Below are 21,491 nucleotides of genomic sequence, written 5' to 3'. Positions count from 1 at the left end.
CAGCCCTTGCAGAAATAAATCAGATTATCTTCTGGAACAGCAACAAGTCTCCGTATATATTTCCAGCAAATGCTGACAGAGTTTTAGTCAAAAAAGTCAGCCATTTTCTTTTTTTAAGATTTATTTTGGGGCATTTCATGCTTTTATTTGAGACAGTGGAGTGACAGGGGATGTGGTAAAGAGAGTAGGGGAGTGACATGAAGCAAAAGGGCTAGCTGAGAATTGAACTGGGGGCTGATCTGCTGAACAGTTCTGATTATCGGACATCTTTTAGCTCGAGTCTGTATACAGCTTTAACGTGGTAGTAGTTTTAGCCGATGCGCTGATTGATAAATAAATTATTTATGAGTGTCTTCATCCTCACTGTAGCTTTCCACAGCGCAGTCCATTGAGCAAACTGTCCTTTCCTCCCACAGTCAAGAGGAGGAGTTGTCTTCATCCTCCAGCGAAGAAGAGGAGAGCGATCAGCGGCAGAATGAAGATCTCTTTGGCAAGGTGGTCTGTGTGGAGGGGGTTGCCACGGGGGACAAGAAGAAGACTACGTGGTACCCTGCTCTGGTGAGCCCTCCCTTCTTTTGCTGCATCACCGTGAAGAAACGGTCACAGCATTGTGCCCCTTCATCAAAACCGCCTGCTTATGTAACCTCGGCACTCAGCAGGATTATGTTATTGCGTTAGAAATCACCTACAACAAACTGAAATAAAAATAGGACATACTTTCTGCAGCAGCATATCTGCTAGTCGGAGAGTTTCAGAAACAGTTCAACTGTGACTTGTTCTCCCTGTCATGTGCAACAGTGCATGTTGTCAGTCTTTTCCGATCCAATTGTTTCCACCCTGCCTACCCTACATAATGAAATGGTTTCTTGTGTGTAAGCGTTAAAAGTAGAACTGGGAGAATGGGCCGGGGGGGGGGGGGGGGGGGGGGGGGGGGGGGAGCTGTCCCTTTAACTGTGTAGTCAGCAAGGCCCCGCCTCCAGGATTTGTTGTTCTTGGCTGTCTGTTGACTGAGCTCCACGCTGCCTCCTTGTGACAGTCCAGAGGAGTACATTACACAGTTGCCTGTCACTGTTTACACTGCGATCGTATGGCAGAGGGGTGGAGTAGTACACTGGTAGATGCCTCACGCAACAGATGATGCATAGCTGTGGCAAACTGTGTCCTCTGGAGCGACCTAGTTAAATAGAAATCGGGTAGAAACACCTCTGAATGTGTGAGCTGGGTGCTTGCGTTCGCAGCACAGGCAATGTGACAGAGGACGAAATGGGATCACAGAGCGAGTGTGAGTCATAGTGATCAAGTAGAAGCATCCACCCTTCAAGCCTGTGTGTGCTTTGTACACAGAGCAGGCTGAGCTCTGGTGGAAATCAGATCTCCATAATGGCAGCGCTGCTTCCTCTGGGTTAGACCCTGGCAGCTCTCACTGTTGTGCCTCTGAAGTCCAGTAAACAGCCGCAGCACATGCTGTTAGAGGGTGCACACCCCTTACACATCGCTCTCCATCCCTGCTGCTTGTTTGTTTTTTGTTTCACAAACAGCATCTTTTGCAATAAATCACTGTGGCCTTTTGCTGAAACTAGTCTCATATTCCAACTCTCCTCTCCTCTTCTTCTTTGTACTGTCACACACACACACAGTGCCACCTCATTCTGACTGTCTCTTGTTTTTCTGCAACAAGGTCATCTCCCCGGACTGCCACGAAGACATGACTGTGAAGAGGGACAACATCTTCGTCCGCTCTTTCAAGGATGGAAAATTGTGAGTCATTATTAATGAGCTGAAAGACGAGTTTACACCGTGTTGCATCAAGCTGGGTCACACCAATGACTTTCTGTATATTATTCATCATAGGTCATTGATTCATGTTGTCAGCTTCCATAAATAGCCGTAGAATTTGCCTTCAACTAAACCAACTCTATTCAAATCTTGACAGGCAAATGATTAGCATTTGTTTGTGATAAATTAAGCTGTGATTAGCAATCAGTCGCTTGATCATTTAGTACCGGTGCAGTCAATAGATCAGTGGTCAGTTTGCAGGAAGAAGGACACTGTTACTCAGTTGTAAGACATGGCTGTAGAAGTATAATATTTGCAAATGTTTCGGATTTTTTTTTGTGTGTATTTTAGAGTAAATCTTACATATTTATGCAGAAAGTCTCAGTCAGGTAAAATTAATGTGCATCGACTGCTTAATTCTGTGTGTTTTGAAGATGACTGTGATTTGTGCATCAGTTGTCAAACGTTTTCTATCGCATCCCTCTTCAGAAGCCAAAGAAAGTTCACTCCCCACCACCAGTTTTATCAGTCTGTCATTAACAATGATCGTGTATGCAACTAATATAATTATTTCCTACATCTTAGTTTGTCTCAGACTTTTTGCCGCTGGTCATCCATGCCACCCAGTTTAAGAACCACTGGATTAAAAGATTAGAATCTGATTTGATGAGGTCTCCCAACCAGATACCGTGTGCTTTCTCTGGCAGCGCCGGGCAGTCTTATTGTATTTGTCCTAAGGCTGTAAGTTACTGGTAAGGTGAGGTAGCGCAGCTTCCCTGCAGCCTGCCTTCGGCACTGAACCACACAGCCGCCAGATTGTTTTGTCTGTGGTAAAGAGAGAAATAAATAAATAGAAATAAGTCCTGTCAAGAGTCTGCGCTCATCTGGCGGTTTGTTACTGCAGTCTGTCTGTATGTGGGAAGGAGCGTAGCCCACGCTCGACATAAATTAATCTGGTGTTTGTTCACTGTTCCGAAGACAACTCTTCTGTCTGTTTGAATTCCACTGATGACAAAACAGCCTTGATGCATTCTTTAATAGATATATCCTGCGCAAGTCATCGCCGTGACTCTTAATCCGCAGCTGAAGACATATTTGCTGCACAGGAAGTCTTATCACTCGTAGTCTGGCTAATAGTCAGGTGAAGGGTCGAGCTGATGAGAGGGATAAGATAAGTCAGAGAAGAGCTGGAAGTCATAAACACGTGGAGTATTTCCTCTCCGGCCGGGGCTTCCTATGGTGTTGGTTTTCTTGCAGATTAAGCCACATTTGGAGCAGTTTTTTCTTTCTGTTCTGCGCCGAACTTGATTACACTCATTGAAATCAGAATGGTGCAAGAAATGGCAATGTAAGAAGTAAGAAAATCTATATGCCGTTAATGAGATTTTCAGGTTTGTTTCCCTCCAGTCTTTTTGCTTTTGTGTGGATGGAATAACAAAAGGTAGACGTTGTTGTGTGAGCTATGTCTCTTTATGTTATGTTTGCTCTATCACAATCTTTAGAGGAAGGTTTATTTATAAGTATGTACAGTGTATATATATATATATATATATTACTGAGATGCGAGATCTTCTCTATATAATTATTGCTGAGAATACATCCTCTTTTTGTTAATGCTGCATCATTTCCTTTAGCCCTTTTTGTGCTTACACTACTTTCAAGTGTGTTTCCATTCTTTCTTAACACACACACTGTTTGTTTTCCTACTTTTTATCATTTATGACGGCCCTCTGCTTGCCTATTATTATCGAGTTATTCCAACTGGCTGCTCCCCGTGCGGTTTGTTTTCACTGAAGAGGGGTCGCATCCGTAAGTCACGTGACCCCTGCGACGCTGCGCCGGCGGTCACTGTGCTCCGTTTCCTCCGGAGGGTTTGGTGCCGTTACTGATAACCATGCAGCGGTGCCTTTCAACAACAATGGCTTTGGGAAAACATTTTTAGGGAAAACCGAGGGCACATCCAGGGAGAGGGCGTGAGCGTTCGGGAAGCGGCTATTCTTATTCGGTCAGATGTGGTTACCGTAGTAACTATTGAAACAGAAGCCGTCTCTGTATTTTGTTGCTGCGGACCTGCTGTCTCTGCTGTTGACGTATATACAGAAAAAAGTGGGCTGCAGAGTTGAATCATACCCTGGATGTGCTTGTTATACTTACACTATTTTACTATTTCATCGCGCAGCCTGTAATATTTATGCTATATTTATTTACCTGCTAAAAAGTATAGATGTGAACACGCTGAGGGTGCATTTGAGGACCGGATCACACATTTGAAGCTGCTCTGTGACCACATTCCTTTAGTAGTGTGAACACATAATGCGTCCTAGCCACATTGATGGGCCGCCTACTCAACAGGTTTTGCTCTTGCATAAGTTTTGCCTCATTCATTCAGGGGAAAAAAAACACACACAATGACTTCTAAAAGACAAAAACACAGTTAAGCGCAGTATTTTAAAACATTTCTCACTAAATCATGAGAAACGGGTTGCCGTTCGGTTAATTAGCCGTGTGTTCATGTTGTTGTACTTTATGGAAAGTAGCCACGCGGCGTTAAAGTTGCCGTATTCCCTCAATAATGACCAGGGACATTATTCACCTTCATTACTAGAGGTTTGCCCTTGCTGCACACAGCTCAGCAATGACATTGCCGTGCGTGTGGAAGCTTCCAGGGTTCGAATTACAACATGAGCTTTGGCCAAGTCCTTAAAAAAAAAAAAAAAAACATCAGGGTGGAGATAAATAAATAGTTCTTAACATGTGTGCTTTTGGGTGGGTGCGGGAGGCTTCACAGCTCATTACATTACAAAACTGCTATCATGTTTCCGTGCGCACACACCAGCAAACAGCGCTGGTCACTGGTCTGAGACAGCGGCCGCATCGTTTTGTTTGTGTGTATTTGCATGTAGAACCTGAGACTGAGATCTGATCACAAGTGGTTACTCGAGATGAACGTTAACGCTATGTGTGTACGGTGGTACTTAGAGCTGCCCACTTATGATCCAGATAACTGATCAGGGCCAGTAAGCAGTGACGTCAAATAATTCCAGCTTTAGAATAAATTAGAAACTAAATAGTTGTATTTATTCATGATGACTGTCTGACAGTTACGCTTCTCTGCAGACCTTATTTCTTTACTTATTTAGTTGGACTAATAGCACGGTGGTGCAGCGCTCTGGCTTCCCCCCCACAGTCCAAAGACATGCATGTTAGGCCTCTTAATTGACCGTAAGTGTGAATGTGAATATTAATGGTTGTCTGTCTCTTTGAGTTAGCCCTGTGATTGACTTGCGATCTGTCCGGCGCGTTCCCCGCCCCTTGCTCATCATGTCACAGGGGACATTAACGTTGCCCAGAGGATGTATCTTACTGACTTTGATGATCCATTGATTTTTCTTCTAGCTGCACGACGAGACTGACATTTGTGGTTCAGGGTGAAATGTCTTGACAGCTTCTGGATGGTTTGTCATAAAATGTACTACATGCATAAAGGATGAACTCTACTCCCTTGGCTTTTCTATACAGCTCCATCATCAGGACAAATGCTTGGTTTATCATTATATACCTGCAAAACTAACAGCATTCTTATACGGCTCAGCTGTACCTGTTGTTTAATGTTAATTAACATAAGGTGATGCATGAATGTTCCTGACATTAGTGTTTAAATCACTGCTATGTCTAACTACAGCCTTACAGAGCTTTTAGCATGAATGCTCTTTAGCTCTGTTTAACTTTTAGCTGGACACGTTTACAAAAACCATGTTTCACATTTGAATACAAATAGGGGTCTCCCTAATATACTCAACTCAAATTTTCAAGCGATTATCTACAGGAAATGAACCGGGCTCTTTGTTTCACGCAGCACGAGCGCTTTTAGCTCCTTTAAAAATTTCCCTCCGTGACAAATCTAGTCATTGGATCAGCTCAGCTGCCCACAGACACCACGGCAAATCGTCTCTCTTGCACACCAGCCAAGCCTCTGACTGCCTTCAGCTTACAAGCTCCGCTGATCCATCTATCTGCCAAATCGCCAACACTTTGCCCAGCTGCTGCTGAGATGTTGTTAAGAAAGAAGGCTGTGACTGCAGCCATGACCGTCCGTGTCTGCTCAGAATTTGAGGTCGTTGTTGGTTGCTCGGATGAAATGCTAGAAACTTGAAAAGTGCAAAGTCCTCGCGTTGTTGTTATATTAGGAACTTTGTTTCAGAAAACAAGATAGATTGTGGCTGGCTCGCTCTTTACTTTTACTTGCTAGAGCTGAGCCTTGGTGAAGTAACACTGTGTCCACATGATGTCTTTTCTGTGCGCGTTTTAATCAAGAGTTTCTGTGTTTTGCAGTTACATGGTGCTGCGGAAGGACGTCCGCGAGATGAACAGCGATTGTCCTCCAAAAGCCGACGCAGGGCTCAAACCCGGTGAGTTTAAAGTAAAGCTTTGGGATTCCTACAGATCTGGTGCAGAGTGCATACCTAGTCCCTGACATCTGTGGGCTGGCCTGTGTGTTGACACACTTGGCAGAAAAGGCTCACAGAATGTGTTGCAGCGAGGCGGACTGCAGAAGGAGAAGTTTTGTTTTTGTTCTGGGGGAAGCGGCGGAGAGCTGCTGTCACTGCCGAGTCTATTTTTATTTGAAGTCCTCACTAGGCTTTTTATACAGTGCCCCCTTTTTTTTTCTGCCGCAGAGCTCTTACTCTCTCGTAATTACGGTGAGGAAACAGCTTTGCATTATCTCAGTCTTGGTATTCACAGGTGGTTGACTCACAACTGTGATATTTTCCGCATCCTAAAAGCGTAAAACAAGCATCTGCCAAGGTTGTTAGCTGCTACTTAAACCCACCTGTGACATTGTGGCTGAATGCTTCTGCTGCTCTGCGTCACTGCAAATACGGACAGATTTTCATGCTGCTCTTCTTTTGATTCCTATTGTCGTGTCTTATCTTTGCGTGGATGTATTATTATATTATGAGAGCTTAGACATAATTTACAACACGTCATCAGCAGATCTTGTAAACCAGTACTGTTTCAAAGTATTTAGGTTGCTCTACATTTAGTCTAAGCTGCTCTACATGTTCCAGTTTGCTAGCTTACAGCAGCAAGGAATGACAAGTGTGGTTAACACGTTATAATGTCTGCATACGACAGCTCTGGACGCTGCGTTGGAGTTCCAGCAGCAGCTGGTCGTGCCGAGCACCTGGAAGACAGAAGTCAAGGAGGAAAGCTCCAGCAGCGAGGAGGACGATGACGACGAAGAGGAGGACCAGGAAGAGGATGCCAGCGGTGAAGAGGAGGAGGTACGTGCTCCGTGGACACGCTCTCATCCGAGCAACCGGCAAGCAGCAGCGAGGCCTCAACAAACTTGTCTTGTTTTCTGTCTGCAGGAGGAGGTGGAGCCGTTCCCAGAGGAGAGGGAGAACTTTCTGCAGCAGCTGTACAAGTTCATGGAGGACAGAGGTGAGTGTGTAGATAAAATCCATGTGCACACGTTTCTTCAAAACCCTGCAGGCATTTACAGCTTACAATTTTTATTTATTTAGTTTAGAATTATTTTCTTTACACTTTTACAATCCCACGTGTAGCTTACTCCTTTTGCCACTACATTTGACGCCTCTTCAAAGACCTGAATGCTTAATAAGAAGAAATATCTCTATATGTGCAGCTGCTTTATCACTTCCTGCTTTAGTCGTTAAAATGTTGAGATTAAGAGTGATGACATATCTCTTAATCTACTCCATTATAGTTATTTTCAGATTTAAATTGTGCACTTTGCTTGTTATTAAACAGGAATATACTTCTCTAGTTCACATCAGCTACATCCTGTATTATGGATGCTTGTATTTGTGGTTTTTTTTTTATGCATTATTCTGAAAAAACAACTAAAAACAACAAAAAATCGTGGATTTTTAGTTGAAATTCAAGTATTTTATTTTTAATACATTCCACTGTCAGAATACAAACTAATTTCAGGTACACATTATTCCACACCTTTTCACCACATCATCTCGTGCCATGTTTATCCTCTCCAGGGACTCCCATCAACAAGCGGCCTGTTCTGGGCTACAGGAACCTGAACCTGTTCAAGCTCTACAGGCTGGTGCATAAACTGGGAGGCTTTGACAGTGTGAGTGTCACTTTGATGGCAGTTCCTCTTAAGAGTGGTTCTGCTGAGGTCGCACTTGTTTTTTTTTTGGTTTTTTTTGTTGTTGTTGTTTGATGTTGACTATCTCTGAACATCTTCCTACATTTTCTGACAGATTGAAAGCGGCTCAGTTTGGAAGCAGGTCTATCAAGATCTGGGAATCCCTGTGCTCAACACAGCCGCTGGCTACAACGTCAAATGTGCTTACCGCAAGTATGTACAGGCTCTGCCTCCACAGCTATGATGTTTTAAAATGCAGCCTTTGATCCGTGTGGTTCGTGTTCTGTAGTTTCTCTGACTTACTTTTATATTTTTGCAGTTTTTTTTTTTTTTGGAAACCCCTCAGGAGCAAATTCGTTTATTAGCTTTTAACGGTGCACGTGTAAGACATTAGATTGAACATGGATTGAAATGTTGTTGGATACGTCGATGAGGAATGTCTAATCATGCAGGTACTTGTACGGGTTCGAGGAGTACTGCACCTCCACTGCCATCACATTCAGGATGGACCTCCCTTTAAAGCAGCCTCCTAAGGGGGAGGTGAAGTCTGAGGAGGAGGCAGGAGGAACAGCTCCCACATCATCCAGCTCAGAAGAGCAGAAAGCCCAAACGGATGTGGAGCCTTGCAGTGCACAGTCCACAGTCTGCAAGGTGCGTTCTCCTTAATATTGTCTGATTAAAATCAGTTTCCAGACCGTGCGTCCTGTAATAAAAGCCTCGCTCTCCCGCAGGATGAGAAACCTGATTTGACCCGAAGCAAAATGGAGTCCGAAACGCCGAAAACCGACGGAGAGGAAAGCGGAAACGACGAGGACGACGACGAAGAAGATGGACCCCACAAGGGAGACGCGGACGAGGGCTCGTCGACGGCTCGCCTCGGAGCCGACGACGAGAAGCAGGAGGGAGACGAGGAGCAGGAGAGCCAGGACAACTCTGGGTAGGTGATCTGGTGGGATGGTCCCTCCAGTTAAAAAAAAAACAACAATATATAAATATATCTTCATGGCACAAACACAATTTCCATGAAGGGCTCCTGCATCAGTATTTATAAAGTTAAAAAGGACCTGAGAAATTAATTTTCCTCGGTCATAATAAAAACACAATGAGCAGATGAGGAGCAGTGATTCTTCTGACCTTAATGACACTAATATCCAGTTACCCACAATCCACCTGTACCTGCTAACTAGTGAGAGAGAGGAGAGCTGTCCCCTCCCCTCTCTCTCTCTCTCTACTCCCTCTACTCTCTCTACTCTCTCTCTCTCTCTCCTCTAACTAAGCTCTTACCCACTGCCCTCTGTGCTATTATTATTTCTCGTGGCTTAGTCGGCATCAGCTGGCAGAGACATGTTAGAGCACCAAAGCCTGACTGCTACCTTTCACCTGGCATGTCATGCTGTGCTCTCTCTGCCCCTCCGTCTCATTCTCTCTCTCCTCCTCCTCCTCTTCCTCTCGCTCTCTCTTGCTGGGATTGTTTGGCCGTTTTGGCCCCAGCGAGCCTCACCCTCTCAGCGCACACAACATGGCTGTGCTCTTCTTGATTTCTGTCCTTTCCTGATCTGTCTGTCTCTATCTCTCTGCTCTCCTCCCTCCCTCCCTCCCTCCCTCCTCGCACACACACTTCCTGTCTCTTCCCTCACTTTTTTGGCTTTTGATGTTCGGCTTTATTAAATGTTCCATGTGTGTGAGTGTTGTCACCGATGCATTAACCCTCCAGTTGTAAAGGTAGTGCTTCAGATGCAGTAACCTTTTAGAGGAAAGAGGACTTTTTTGAGTCGGTGTTCGTTCTGGGTAGTTGTACGGTTTGGTCTCAGTGGTTGTTGTTTCCTGTCCAGTTTAGACATGTTTGTTCATCCTCTGGAGGGACAGTTGTGTTATGGCTGTTTGGGCTGCTGAGGACACTGCAGTAGGAAACATTAACAGTCACCATAGGCAATTTTTTTTGACCGATTGAGGGAGTAAGAAACCTCCCTCTAGGTAGTTATACATCACACTACACCATTATATGCTGATTACCGTCATGTTCTGACTTCTTGATCAGAAGATTCCTTTGTCGGGATCAGCCGCCGTCACAGATCACGCCGTATTGTGAGGGTTTACACACTCACGCAGTGGACGATCCACAGGCGGATCTGAACTGAGCTCTCCTGATCACATCAAACCCGTTTGATGTTTACCGCCTGCGATGTGGAACGCATTTTTTTCATTCCAGCGGCCGTGGCTCTGTGTAGCCTCTGACAGCTGGTTTACAGCTAGCCTAAATGGGAAAATTATGTATTCATTTATATTCACGACATTAAATAATAATAATATAGATGAAAACCTGCTTCTGCAGTGATTCATTAGTTACTGCTTCAGAGTTATTTACCTTTAAAGCTCTGTTCAGTACACGAGGACTGACTCCAGGCTCTATTTTATTGGCTTTTTCTTCATACTAATGTACAAAGACTGAACTCAGTTGTGTATATTTTAAGAAAATGAACATTTAAAACATAACCAATGCTTTTGAATATTTTTTTAAAAGCTACTTCTAATTATTTTTTTTTATTATGAATATATCTGCCAGTGTTTTGATTGTTATTTTAATTGTATGTTCCATGAAACAAAAAATTGCCGCAGTGCTTCATTTTAAGTTATCAATATTCCAACAAGATTATTTACTGTAATTACAACAAAGACAAACAGCAGATTTTCACATTAAAGAACATGGGACCAATAAAAATAAATCAATCAATAATATCAGTGTCAATTCATGTGTAAAGCACTTTATTTAAAAAGGTCGACCCAAGTGCTCAACAGAGTAGTCAGTAAGTCATTCAGATTATTACAGTCAATTGCCTATTTATTGCCATGTGACCTTTTGTTTTTATTTTTTATCAGAGTTGATATGCCACGTCTGTAGTGTCCCCAGTTTTAGTGCGGTGACTTCACATCTTCTCCAAAAACTGATCCGTCTGCAGGATGCACATGCTAACTGAGCAGTTAGCTTTGGGAGGAGAGGGGGGGGGGGCTCGTGGAGCACTGTGTTGTAGCCGTTCTTTGTGGCAGCCGACCAAATTGGATCAGCCGCGCTTCCTCTCAGTGCCGTAGTTGCTGCTGCGCTGTCTGCCAAGTTGTGCTTTGCCGCCGTGCTAACCTGCCCCTGTGCGCCTAAAAAACACTTACTGGCACAGCACTCCTGCACCGCCCTTATGCCCCCAGCTTTGACATCTCCTGACTGTTTCCCACTAGCTCCTTCTTGTGGCTGCTTTGTTTCTTACAGTGTGTATGTGTGAATGAGAATCCCAAGTGTTTGGCGTGTGGACATAAGGTTGGATAGCATAACCGTAGTGTTATTTCCCATGATCATTGATTTTTTGCCATGAAAGAATGATGTTTTATTTGCTGAAACACTCCATGTACTGTTCTTTGACTGGCTTACTGTTAACGATGCAGTTGTTTATCCTGCAGTTTGCTGTAGGTCACACTGGATTAGAGCTAAGGCAGGAAAAATGGGATTTTTCTTCATAGATTATGGCCTAGTGTTGTAATGGGACAGGGTAGGCGAGGGTGGAGCAAATTAAACAAGCTTCCTAGCAGCTGGTAGTGAGCTGGGTGGATGGGTGCGGGCGGGGCGGGTGGTGTTCAACGGGGCAGCCTAGGGCCAGGAAGTGCTGAACTGTTTTTCTTGCAGGGATGACAGCAGTCAGGAGGGGGAGGAAGGGGAGGAGTTTGAGTGTTACCCCCCGGGGATGAAGGTGCAGGTGAGGTATGGGCGAGGCCGCAATCTGAAGACGTACGAGGCCACTGTGAAAGAGGCAGACGTGGAGGGGGGAGAGGTGCTCTACCTGGTGCACTACTGTGGCTGGAACGTCAGGTAAGACAGGACCTGGGGAGAAATCACCTAACGTCTATATATTCACCCTAAAAATAATAATAATCAAAATAACGGGATCGCCGCTACACCGGCGTTCCCGCAGCAGTAACAGATACATCCCTTTCTCACAATTGTGCTTCATCCGATCCAGTCCCATGGTCAGTACTCTGATTATGGAGAACACTGGGCCATCTAGTGGCAGAAGCAGAACTGAGTGTTGGGTTGATGTGGATCACTCCGCAGCTTCCTCGCTCAGTTTTGACTGAATCCCCCTGTCTGTCTGTCCCCCAGCTGTCTGTCTCTCCACTAAATCCACAGACAGGCTGAATTTGAACCACTCTGGCGGTGATCAATTTGTTTTAGACGCTACTTTTTGATATTTTGACATGTGAGCTACCCTTTGGATCTCTTCTGAATGGCCAACCAAAGTGCTTCTACACTCACCTCTACCTCTCAACCCTCTCCCCCCTCCCCAGCGGGTCAGGGTTAACGCAGTGCTAAGTAGAGTGTTAGGGTACCATGACACAGAGGTTAACTAGTGCAATCAGCATTTCATTGTCTCAATGTCGTTGTGTGGTCCTCTAGCACTCTATATAAGACAGTGGGATGTTCTCTGCATTGTGTCTGTTGTGTGTGATGTTGTGAAACTTTTCATTTCCCCTCATACGAGCTAAGTAGCCCCCTCGGTACCGTTGGAACTCTGTTGAATATGATTTGTGTGGTGGTGGTGGTCGGTGTTAAATATTGTTTCTTTCTTCATCGTAAAGGTTTGTCTTTTTCCACATAACACCATGGGATTTCTTCTTTTGCTGCTGAGGCAAATTTGTGCCACAGCAACATGTTGGGGTCAGACTGTAGAGGTGTCCGTGTGGTGGGTGGTGGTGTGAGAGGATATTTCTCAGCGCCTCCTTCAAAGACCTGAATGCTGAAATTGTCTCTCTTGTCTTTTGTACTTGATTTTTAGATATGATGAATGGATCAAAGCAGACAAGATTGTGCGCCCTGCCAATAAGAATGTACCAAAAATAAAGCACCGCAAAAAAATAAAGGTACGGCTTTCAGGAGTGGTGACTTTTTAATTTAAGCCCGGGTTTGGCATCGTGAACGTGAATCACTGACTTTGTTAAATCCTGACAGAACAAAGCTGAGAGGGAGCGAGACAGGCTGGAGAGGCTCAATGACAGAGAAGTCCTCGGCCCTTCGTCCAACACTAACCGTGTCCCACGCTCCAAGTGTGGCCTGAGCCAGGATGTGTTTGCCAAGATGGACGAGGGTGAGGACAAAGGGACTCAGCAGTCTCCAGTCAAGTCTATAGAAATTACTTCTATCCTCAATGGCCTGCAAGGTAGCAACACTCATTAGCCTGTAGTCCTCATGCACACTCAAAGCAGATTAGGACTGTTTCACTCTGAAGTGGTTTATTAAGTCTGTAGATGTTCTGCAGAAACTAACAGAAGCTCTGTCTTGTTTGCCTCAGCCTCTGAGATTACCACAGACGAGAGCGAGCATGAGCAGGAGGATGAGGAGGGAGAGCAAAATGAGGAGGATCGGCCAGGTTGCCGTGGTAGCCTCAGAAAAGGCCCACACGAGCCGCCCCAAGTATCAGAGCGCTGGGAGAGCGGGGCGCCTTCTGAAGCACCCAAACCTTCTCCGGTCTCAGGAAAGAGTCAGGAAGTGGTCAGTGCAGAGAGCGCAGACGCTGGGAAGCGCAGAAGCCAACCAGAGTTAGAGGGAGAGGCGAGCACCAGGAAGAGGAAAGCGGACGGTGCAGCAGAGAGGACCCCTAGGGGCCAATCCAAAGCTAAGACCAGGAGCACCAGGAGTGCTGACTGGCTGCCTGGGGGCTCTCCCAGGAAGCTGGAGGAGAGAGCAGCTGGTCCTGGAGAGGAGAGGGGGGCGTCGTCTAGCAGCAGTTCAGATGAGGAGGGTGCAGCGCAGGCTGAGTCCCAGGCTGAGGAAGGTGAGCGAAGTCGCCCTAAAACCAAAGGTTCCCCTTCCAAGAAGTACAACGGGATGAAGGAGAAGAACAAAGCTAGCAGACAAGCTGGCTTCTGGGACATTCCTGAAAAGAGGGCCAAAGTGTCTGGGAACGCAGAGGAGAGGGCTGCTGTTCGCCCTAAAGGTCAAAAAGATGTGTGGTCCAGCATCCAGGCCCAGTGGCCCAAGAAGACTCTCAAAGAGTTGTTCTCTGACTCAGACACAGAGGCTGCCAACTCTCCTCCCCCGCCGGTACCCTCGTGTATGGAGGAGCCCAGTGTCGAACAGGATGCCGGAGCTGAGGACGAAGCTTCAGAGGAGCCCATGGAGAACGACAAGCTACAGGAGTTTCCAAGCAGTGGCAGCAACTCTGTACTCAACACACCGCCAACGACGCCTGAGTCCCCCTCAGGAGGAGGCAGTGTTGTGGAAGACTCTAGTCAAGTGCAGCCTTCCTCCCCGCCACCGTCTCTACCCCCCGCCTTGCCTTCAGAGCCGGTTTCTGACACTCTTCCTCCAGGACCCATACAAGAGGAGGTGGCAGGTGGGCGCAGCGAGACAGACAGCAGCACGGTAGAGGTGGAGAGCCTGGGTGGGGAGCTGCAAGAGCTCCCTCAGGACGAAGGGGCAGGTTCCCCCTCAAAGGTGTTTGACGTCAGCCTCTCATGCAACAGCAGCAGCAGCTGCAGCCTAGAGCTGAGCAGCAGCAGCCAGCAGGAGACTGAGCAGAAGTCCAAAGGTACAAATTCAAGCAAATCTCTGATATCAGGTTTAGTTTTCAGTGACAGAATTCATTATTTTTCTTCGAGTGGAATAGTGAAGAAACGCAAGCTGACAACTCATTTCACAGTCTGCTTATTCCCTCACTATTTTCTTGCAATGTCTTTGTAGTGTCTGTGAGCCAGAAGCGGCAGAAAGAATCACAGGCAGGCGGAGCCGCAAAGAAACACAAGCCAAACCGCAAGAGCCTAGGTGTGCCTCCCAAAAAGAATAGGAAAACAGGTAGGAACAGCTGTAGATAGAACTGCTGACACCACGCTCACCTTCTCATTTCAAATGCCAGCAGTACTTTTATCAGCCGTGGAATTTCTATTTCACATTGACTTGCTTTCCTGATATCATATTACAGATTCCAGATGGGAAAGGAAATTAGGTTTTGCCTGCTGGTTTTTTATATTTTTTTCATTTCTGCTCTCTCCCTTTTTTCCCCCCCTCCTCCAGCCAACAGCAGTGACAGTGAGGACCAGTCTGTTGTTGAGGGCACTGCCAAACCAACTGCCTCTAAGAACAACGCATCAGACCTGAAGGCTGCCACCTCGCCCAAGTGTCACGGACGATCTCCGCCTTCGAGCCATAAGTACCACAAACAAGCTGACGTGGATCACGCCACGCATCGAGATCACCATGGAAGATCGCCACGTGTGTACAAGTGGAGTTTCCAGATGTGTAAGTGTCAAATTAATTCATACAGTATAATGCCAGATGAAGGTATTGGTTCCTCTTTCTAATTTATTTATCTGCTGTGTCTTTGTTTCGGGGGACCTGATCTGACTTGGACTTTCTCCACATAGCTGATCTGGAAAAGATGAGCAGCCTGGAGAGGATTTCTTTTCTTCAGGAGAAGCTGCAGGACATCAGAAATCACTACCTCTCCCTCAAGTCTGAGGTGGCCTCTATTGACAGACGACGAAAACGCATGAAGAAGAAGGAGCGGGAAAGTAAGTCGGCTTTTCCCTCACTGCAGATTGGCCAGGATGAACAGTTAGCTAACTGTATTAAAATGTTAATACTTAACATCTCAAAACTGGTCATAACTAAACTCTGTTGCTTTTCTGCAGGCACAGTGGCTGCGTCCTCGTCATCCTCCTCCTCCTCCTCGCCGTCCTCCAGCTCACTGACTGCGGCGGTCATGCTGACGCTGGCTGACCCTCCGGTATCATCCTCATCCTCCTCATCTCAGAACTCCGGGGTATCAGTGGAGTGCAGGTGACAGGACGAAACCAGCAAGGAGCCACCGCACTAAGCACTTAACCAGCACCCTGGGGTCGCCGCCCTCTCTCCTCCCGCTCGGCGGGGCGCCCAAGTCAACCTACATACTGTAACTACTGGGGCACAAAAACCAGACCAGAGACAAAACAAGAAACAAGCACTATTTTTTACTGACAACTGTTTCCTTGGCAAGCTAACGGCACTTAAGTGCACTTTTATGAAGATTGTGTAGGATGAAATTTGTCAAAAAAAAATACACAGAATTGTCTTTTGCGCTCTTCTTAATTGAACATTTACAAGAATTGTTTTTGCAAGCAATAATTGGTAAGGGACGATTTCCAGTGATGATCCCTCTGTGATCAAGCTTGTGCTTGCCGTGTTGTTACGGGAAATTCAGAGGAACACTGCCACATTGGCATTAAGGGCATATGAAAGGTAACTTTGCCACGTTTCTCTGTCCACCTTCATTTAAAAAAGAAAAAGAAAAAAAGGCCTTTTATGTGGTTAAACCTGAAGGGGTTGACGAGGCTCCTCTAACGTACAGGCGTGTGGTCCTGTACATGTTTGAGTCATATAGGTGATTAGGTTTCAGACCATCATAGGTCCACTGACGGCCTCAGTGGATGAATATGGAATGATACTGTAGTGCCTTTTTGTTCTTCTCCATGGGGCACTTTGAGAAAGGACAGCACTTTTTTTTTTTTTTTTTTAAATACCTGATCCTCTTCTCAAATCAAAGGGTCAGCTGGAATTACGTGTCCCTTATAAAAGTCTGAGGAATTCTGTGTGCGTGAGCAGGCAGTGAAGGGCTAAGTCTGACAGGTGAAATGGATGTTATCGGCGTCTGGGTGTAGTTAAGAATTATAATTGTAAAAGCAGAACTCCTGTACTGGATCACATGTAAACTACTACTGAATACTCATCCAGCTTGTTGAGTTTGGCAGTATAAAATGTGCAATGATGATGGAAGAGGAGGAGGAGGAGGAGGAGGAGGAGGTAGTTGTGGTGGTGAATGCAATGGTCACATTACTTCATCACAGTTCTTAAAGCCCATCTGCTTTATTTCGTTTATGTTTTCATCACCCGCTCAGTCCCATCGTCTTCACTGAAGATTCAATGGTGCACATCTGCAGCTGGATCAAGTTAACTTGAAGTGCAGCCACAGGAGATGCTCGCAGTCACGTTCTCAGTACTCACTTCACACATTTGCAGTGTTTCAAACAACATGAAGTTACTTAAGTTCATCTTTTGCTGCATTAATTAAAGCATAATTTCAGTTTCTTTTGGCTTTTTACGATCAAAAACGGCATGTCGGCTTCGCCTCACACTCACCCCTACCAAAAAAAAAGAGTTTGGTTCTGTTTCCTGTACTATGACCACAATAAAGGTAGAGATATTGTAAATGTGCATTTATATCATAGAGTGACGTATGTGTATACATTTCTGAAGACATCTCCAGTGTTTCCTTTGTATAGACCCCCTACTGTATGATAACCTGAAGTTACATTTTGTTCGGCACTTGTATGTAATTGTATGCTTTTGTTATACATTTGTATATTGAGAAGTGTTTTGAGTCAAGCTATTTAATATCTCGCACTGTTAATAACATGTACTTTTCTGTACAGACAGTTTTACGGTTTTAACTGTAGTTAGAGTGTAAATACTGAGGGTTACAGCATGTTTGCCCCCCGCCCCCCACCCTTTTTGTCCTCTTTCTTTTTGTCTTTTTTTGCGTTGTTGTTCTGTTTGGCCTATTTCATCAGTTTCAGTAGCTTTTTCTTTCTTTTTTTTTTTCTTTTTTAATTTCACGTTTGCTTTAGTTTGTATTCCGTTTTGTTTTTCTGTAGCTTGTGCTTGTGAGAGAAGAACGGTGGCGTACGATGCGGCTGATTTGTTTTCCGACCTGTATATGGCCTGAAGCTGAAGCTGTACCAACCTGTATATGGAAAAAACAGTCCGCATTATAGATAAAGAGAGAGAGAGAGAGCAATGGAGCTTATTGAAAAATGCTCAATAGTATTTATTAGGCTCATCTGATGATGGTCAGTGTGTAATTTATTGTAAAAATGTAAGCAAAGCAGAAGCCTCTGTTTGAAATAAATGCCATAGTTTGTGAAGTACTCTGTGTGTCTTTTGCCATAAGTGGTGCGGTAATTAAGTACAGCTTTAAAGGTACTTTTATTATACTTGAATATTTTTATATTGTTCCACTGTTTCAGGGGGAAATTTAGTTATTTTGCAGATCGCTTCTTTATCTTGACTAACTATAACATTAAAACGCTTCACATTAAAGCGTTCTGTAGTGTAAGTCCTTGTTTAGACACTAAATGTGCACAGTTGCTGGTGTCTTTTTCAAATTCAGCACATTTTGTTTTGTTTTTATATCATTTATTTTTTTATTATCATTATTTATGGCCTGATAAAGCCGTTAAAGGGCCCTGATGCAAAACTAACCTACAGAGTCTCGCCTCTCCTTGTGCCTACTTGGCTTTTAGAGGTTATTACTTTGGTTGTCTAATTCAATTTTAAATCAATTTAGAAATAATGCACAGGGTAAACACATTAGCTGAATTAATTAATTACGGTGGGGTTTTTAATTTATTTTTTTAATTTATTTTTTGGCAGCTGCTCACTTTGATAAACGTTTAAAATTCTGAAACTGAATTTACGATTTTTATTTTATTTTATTAAAATAAATATAAAAATGCACCGCACTTACCCGGATATGGATACCGTTGCCACGCCTCACGTCACGAGTTACGCACTTCCGGTCCGCACTTCCTCAGCAGCGCGCTAGCTGCTAGCCAGCTAGTCTGCCGCTGCGAGCCCATGAATAGTTTTCAGATATGATGAGCGGCAGGACGAGCGCGGTACTTGCCGGGGTGTGCGGAGCCCTTTTCATCGCATACTGTATTTATTTTGACAGGAAGCGGCGGAGTGACCCTCGCTTCAAGGAAAAGCTGCGTGAACGTAAGTGTCGGGGTCTGGGGGGGGAAGTTAGCTCAACAGTCAACTTAGCAACGGTAGCACGTTAGCTTCCGTGTGGAGAAGCACTGCAAGGACGGCACATTAAAAAAAGACTTAAAGGACATTTAAATATATAGAGCAATACTGAATGTTTTGTCCTGTTTTCTGTTATTCGCAGATTAGAGTATGCTAACATAAACTGTCACCTAATTTTCCTCAGCTATGTTGCAGGATAGATAGACATCTGCTGCGCACCACATGCCATGTAACCATGTGCTCCTGGTTTTGCAAACTAAATTTTTTATCTGTCCAGTCTAAAACGCTCTTTTGTCTCACAGGTAGAAGACGGCAAAAGGTTTCCAGTGATAAGTCTGGCCTAGCAAAGGTAAGACTAAAAGCCACCAGTTAGAGTTCATTATAATTTCATTTTTTTTAATGTATTTCTGACACTTTGTGTGTTGACTTTGAAGCTGCCCGACTTGAAGGACGCGGAAGCTGTTCAGAAATTCTTCTTGGAGGAGATCCAACTGGGAGAAGAGCTCCTGGCACAAGGTTAGCAACACGTTTGATTAATGTTTATTCACATAAAACCAAAGTTGGCTTCATGTGCTTGGTACACAGTGTAGTAAAATGTTAAATACACTATTTAGCAACACAACCAGTGCACGGTTTATGTTTATTTTAGCCCTTGTTTTATTATAATACTTTGAAATGTTATTGAGAATTTTTTATTTTTTTTCCTAACCCAGGTGAATTCGAGAAGGGCGTAGACCACCTGACCAATGCCATTGCGGTATGTGGACAACCTCAGCAGCTGCTTCAGGTTCTCCAGCAGACGCTGCCTCCTCCAGTTTTCCAAATGCTCCTCACAAAACTACCCAGCATCAGCCAGGTGAGGGTCTCCTGCATCTCTCCTTTAAAACCGCAGCCCGGTGGTGAGAATTTGGTGCCGAAGCATCCTTAATAAACCCCCCAGTTACACTTGTGTGGTCTCTGGGACAAGAAAGGGTGCAAGATCAACCTTAGAATCATCCAAAACTCAGAGCTGTGTGTCCGTAGCTCTTAGTTATTTCACCTCTAAGACAGAAGTCCTAAAGTTATTGACATCCTGTGAAGCTGCTCTGTGTTTGACCTCTATTGAATTTTCGACGCAGCCTCTGAAAGATCCTTTCCTGTTTTCTGTTTTTTTTTAGCGGCTCGTCAGCTCCCAGACTTTATCAGAAGATGACGTCGAATGAGTGAATTTGAGGTGGAAGTCTGCTGGTACTGCTCCGTAAAGGGATTTTCGGGCACTGATACTGATGCACTGTTTGGTACGTGTGTGTGTGTGTGTGAACATCATGAAGGGTGAACGGTTGCTCTTCTGGGACATGTAAATCACATTCCTTCTTTCTTTGCCCTTGTTGTCTAGCTGTCCGTTTATTGTATTTATTTCCCTGAAAAGTAATTAAGTTCGAGGCCGGGCGTTGCTGATTTGCATTGTGATTGCTGCATGTTGCTGTACAGTTGATGAAAATGTGTGTCCACACTAAAACAGAGTACATTGTTTTCTGAAGACGTTCTTGCAGCGTCTGTTAAATGTTATTTTTATATTACTGTCTTTCACATCTGAACATAATTTTCTGTGTAAAATCATCCAATAAAACATGAAAAACACACTTTTGGGTCTTGAGGTTTTTCCATTTGCCAGCAGATGGCAGTAGCAATGCACAGGATAATCTGAGGCATCCGCAGTCCTGTAATACGCAGAGTGGTTAGTTTCAGTCTGTTTGGAAAGTTGGAGAGTTATTTTGCTGAATGGATGGTGTTACAGACATAAATCGAGATGAATATCCCAACAGATTTAAATAAAACCACAGGAGTAAATATTAATGAACACAGAGGGAGGTAAGGTAAGCCAATCTGCAGGCATTCATACACCTAGGAATGTTGGGTAAGTCCAAAAATAATCCTTGAATCTTGATCTGCGACATCTAGCGAATCCTTGACATTGGTTAGTCAAATACAGCTGCTGCCAAAACAAGGTTGAAGGGGCCATCATGCGAGTACAGTATTTCTGTTCCCGGTCGCGGCTGTGCAACATGAGCTTGTGCAACTCCACTGAGCCTCATTGTCTTTATTGTGAATGGCTTTATTGTGCGCGCAGGAGAGCAGAAGTGGAGCAGCTCGTAAGGGAAGGGAGTAGGTCTGGTTGGAAGTGTGTCTCTTGGAAGACAAATAGAGCTGTAATTATTTTTATCCCCGTCTGCAGCTGTTTTTCTACAGACTCTGGCCAGAGCGACCCGGGCCTTCAGGTTGCCAGGAAACGAGAGTGGGGGGGGGGGAGGTGGGTGCAGTTTTTCTACATTAGGGATGAAAAATGAACGGCGGCCCAGAAATGTCGAGTGAAGACTAAATGGTAGACACTGTTCCATTTTCCATGAACTCATGGGCTCACTCTGCAGTCTTCAGCACTCCTGCTAGTTGGCCGTTCGGTGGTAAAGGAGAAGCCTGTCGGGGGTCTGTAGAGTCGTCTGGCCCCGAGTGTGTGTGCAGAAGAAGTGACTCGTTGTTAACCTATCCTTTGGGGAGGCAGAAGGGGGGAAAAAAAATACCAGACTGTGTTGGAGGTCAAGCTGGAGCTGTGGTCTGGAGCTGGTGCTGGGGGTAGGAACAGGTTCAACCCGCTCCGCAGAGCGTAGGCAACCACTGGCCAGCTTCTCCTGTAAATAAACACTCGGCCGCTGGCCCCTGCAGACTGGAGAGGGCTGAGGGGTCACCGGAGGATACCAGGCCCGCTCTGAAAGCGAGCCAGCATAA

General features: G+C 44.9%; 2 protein-coding genes across 6 annotated transcripts in view; both read left to right on the top strand.

Moving 5' to 3' along the window:
- Positions 1 to 17,960, top strand: part of arid4b (AT-rich interaction domain 4B) — a 39,447-nt gene extending 21,487 nt beyond the window's left edge. The window contains exons 8-24 of one of the 5 annotated variants that reach the window (XM_084562071.1): positions 417 to 558; positions 1,679 to 1,758; positions 6,109 to 6,185; positions 6,913 to 7,061; positions 7,149 to 7,221; positions 7,794 to 7,888; positions 8,022 to 8,119; positions 8,359 to 8,557; positions 8,638 to 8,843; positions 11,577 to 11,759; positions 12,724 to 12,808; positions 12,897 to 13,032; positions 13,237 to 14,475; positions 14,628 to 14,738; positions 14,958 to 15,182; positions 15,308 to 15,454; positions 15,575 to 17,959. In XM_084562071.1, the coding sequence (XP_084418197.1) occupies positions 417 to 558; positions 1,679 to 1,758; positions 6,109 to 6,185; positions 6,913 to 7,061; positions 7,149 to 7,221; positions 7,794 to 7,888; positions 8,022 to 8,119; positions 8,359 to 8,557; positions 8,638 to 8,843; positions 11,577 to 11,759; positions 12,724 to 12,808; positions 12,897 to 13,032; positions 13,237 to 14,475; positions 14,628 to 14,738; positions 14,958 to 15,182; positions 15,308 to 15,454; positions 15,575 to 15,726 (3,397 nt within the window). In that variant the 3' untranslated portion in view covers positions 15,727 to 17,959. Of the gene's footprint in view, positions 1 to 416; positions 559 to 1,678; positions 1,759 to 6,108; positions 6,186 to 6,912; positions 7,222 to 7,793; positions 7,889 to 8,021; positions 8,120 to 8,358; positions 8,558 to 8,637; positions 8,844 to 11,576; positions 11,760 to 12,723; positions 12,809 to 12,896; positions 13,105 to 13,236; positions 14,476 to 14,627; positions 14,739 to 14,957; positions 15,183 to 15,307; positions 15,455 to 15,574 lie in introns of all 5 variants that reach the window. The other 4 variants (XM_084562069.1, XM_084562068.1, XM_084562067.1 and 1 more) reach the window with 4 other exon arrangements.
- A 545-nt stretch (positions 17,961 to 18,505) lies between these two features.
- tomm20a (translocase of outer mitochondrial membrane 20) lies at positions 18,506 to 20,350 on the top strand. Its single transcript, XM_084561068.1, has 5 exons — positions 18,506 to 18,695; positions 19,031 to 19,077; positions 19,163 to 19,244; positions 19,442 to 19,584; positions 19,886 to 20,350. Exons 1-5 carry the CDS (start codon positions 18,572 to 18,574, stop codon positions 19,928 to 19,930), a joined length of 441 nt encoding a protein of 146 aa, XP_084417194.1. The 5' UTR covers positions 18,506 to 18,571; the 3' UTR covers positions 19,931 to 20,350.
- The last annotated feature ends 1,141 nt before the right edge of the window (positions 20,351 to 21,491 follow it).

Source organism: Chelon labrosus (assembly GCF_963514085.1).
Source record: "Chelon labrosus genome assembly, chromosome: 15".
NCBI classification, from domain to species: domain Eukaryota; kingdom Metazoa; phylum Chordata; class Actinopteri; order Mugiliformes; family Mugilidae; genus Chelon; species Chelon labrosus.
This window is presented reverse-complemented; position numbering and strand designations above follow the sequence as displayed.

What these genes read in the sequence shown, in the direction of transcription:
- tomm20a (XM_084561068.1), top strand. Translation starts at nt 18,572, where the DNA reads ATGATGAGCGGCAGGACGAGCGCGGTACTTGCCGGGGTGTGCGGAGCC. An exon ending in ATAAGTCTGGCCTAGCAAAG is followed by an intron (nt 19,078 to 19,162) that starts GTAAGACTAAAA and finishes TTGACTTTGAAG; the next exon opens with CTGCCCGACTTGAAGGACGC. An exon ending in AGAAGAGCTCCTGGCACAAG is followed by an intron (nt 19,245 to 19,441) that starts GTTAGCAACACG and finishes TTCCTAACCCAG; the next exon opens with GTGAATTCGAGAAGGGCGTA.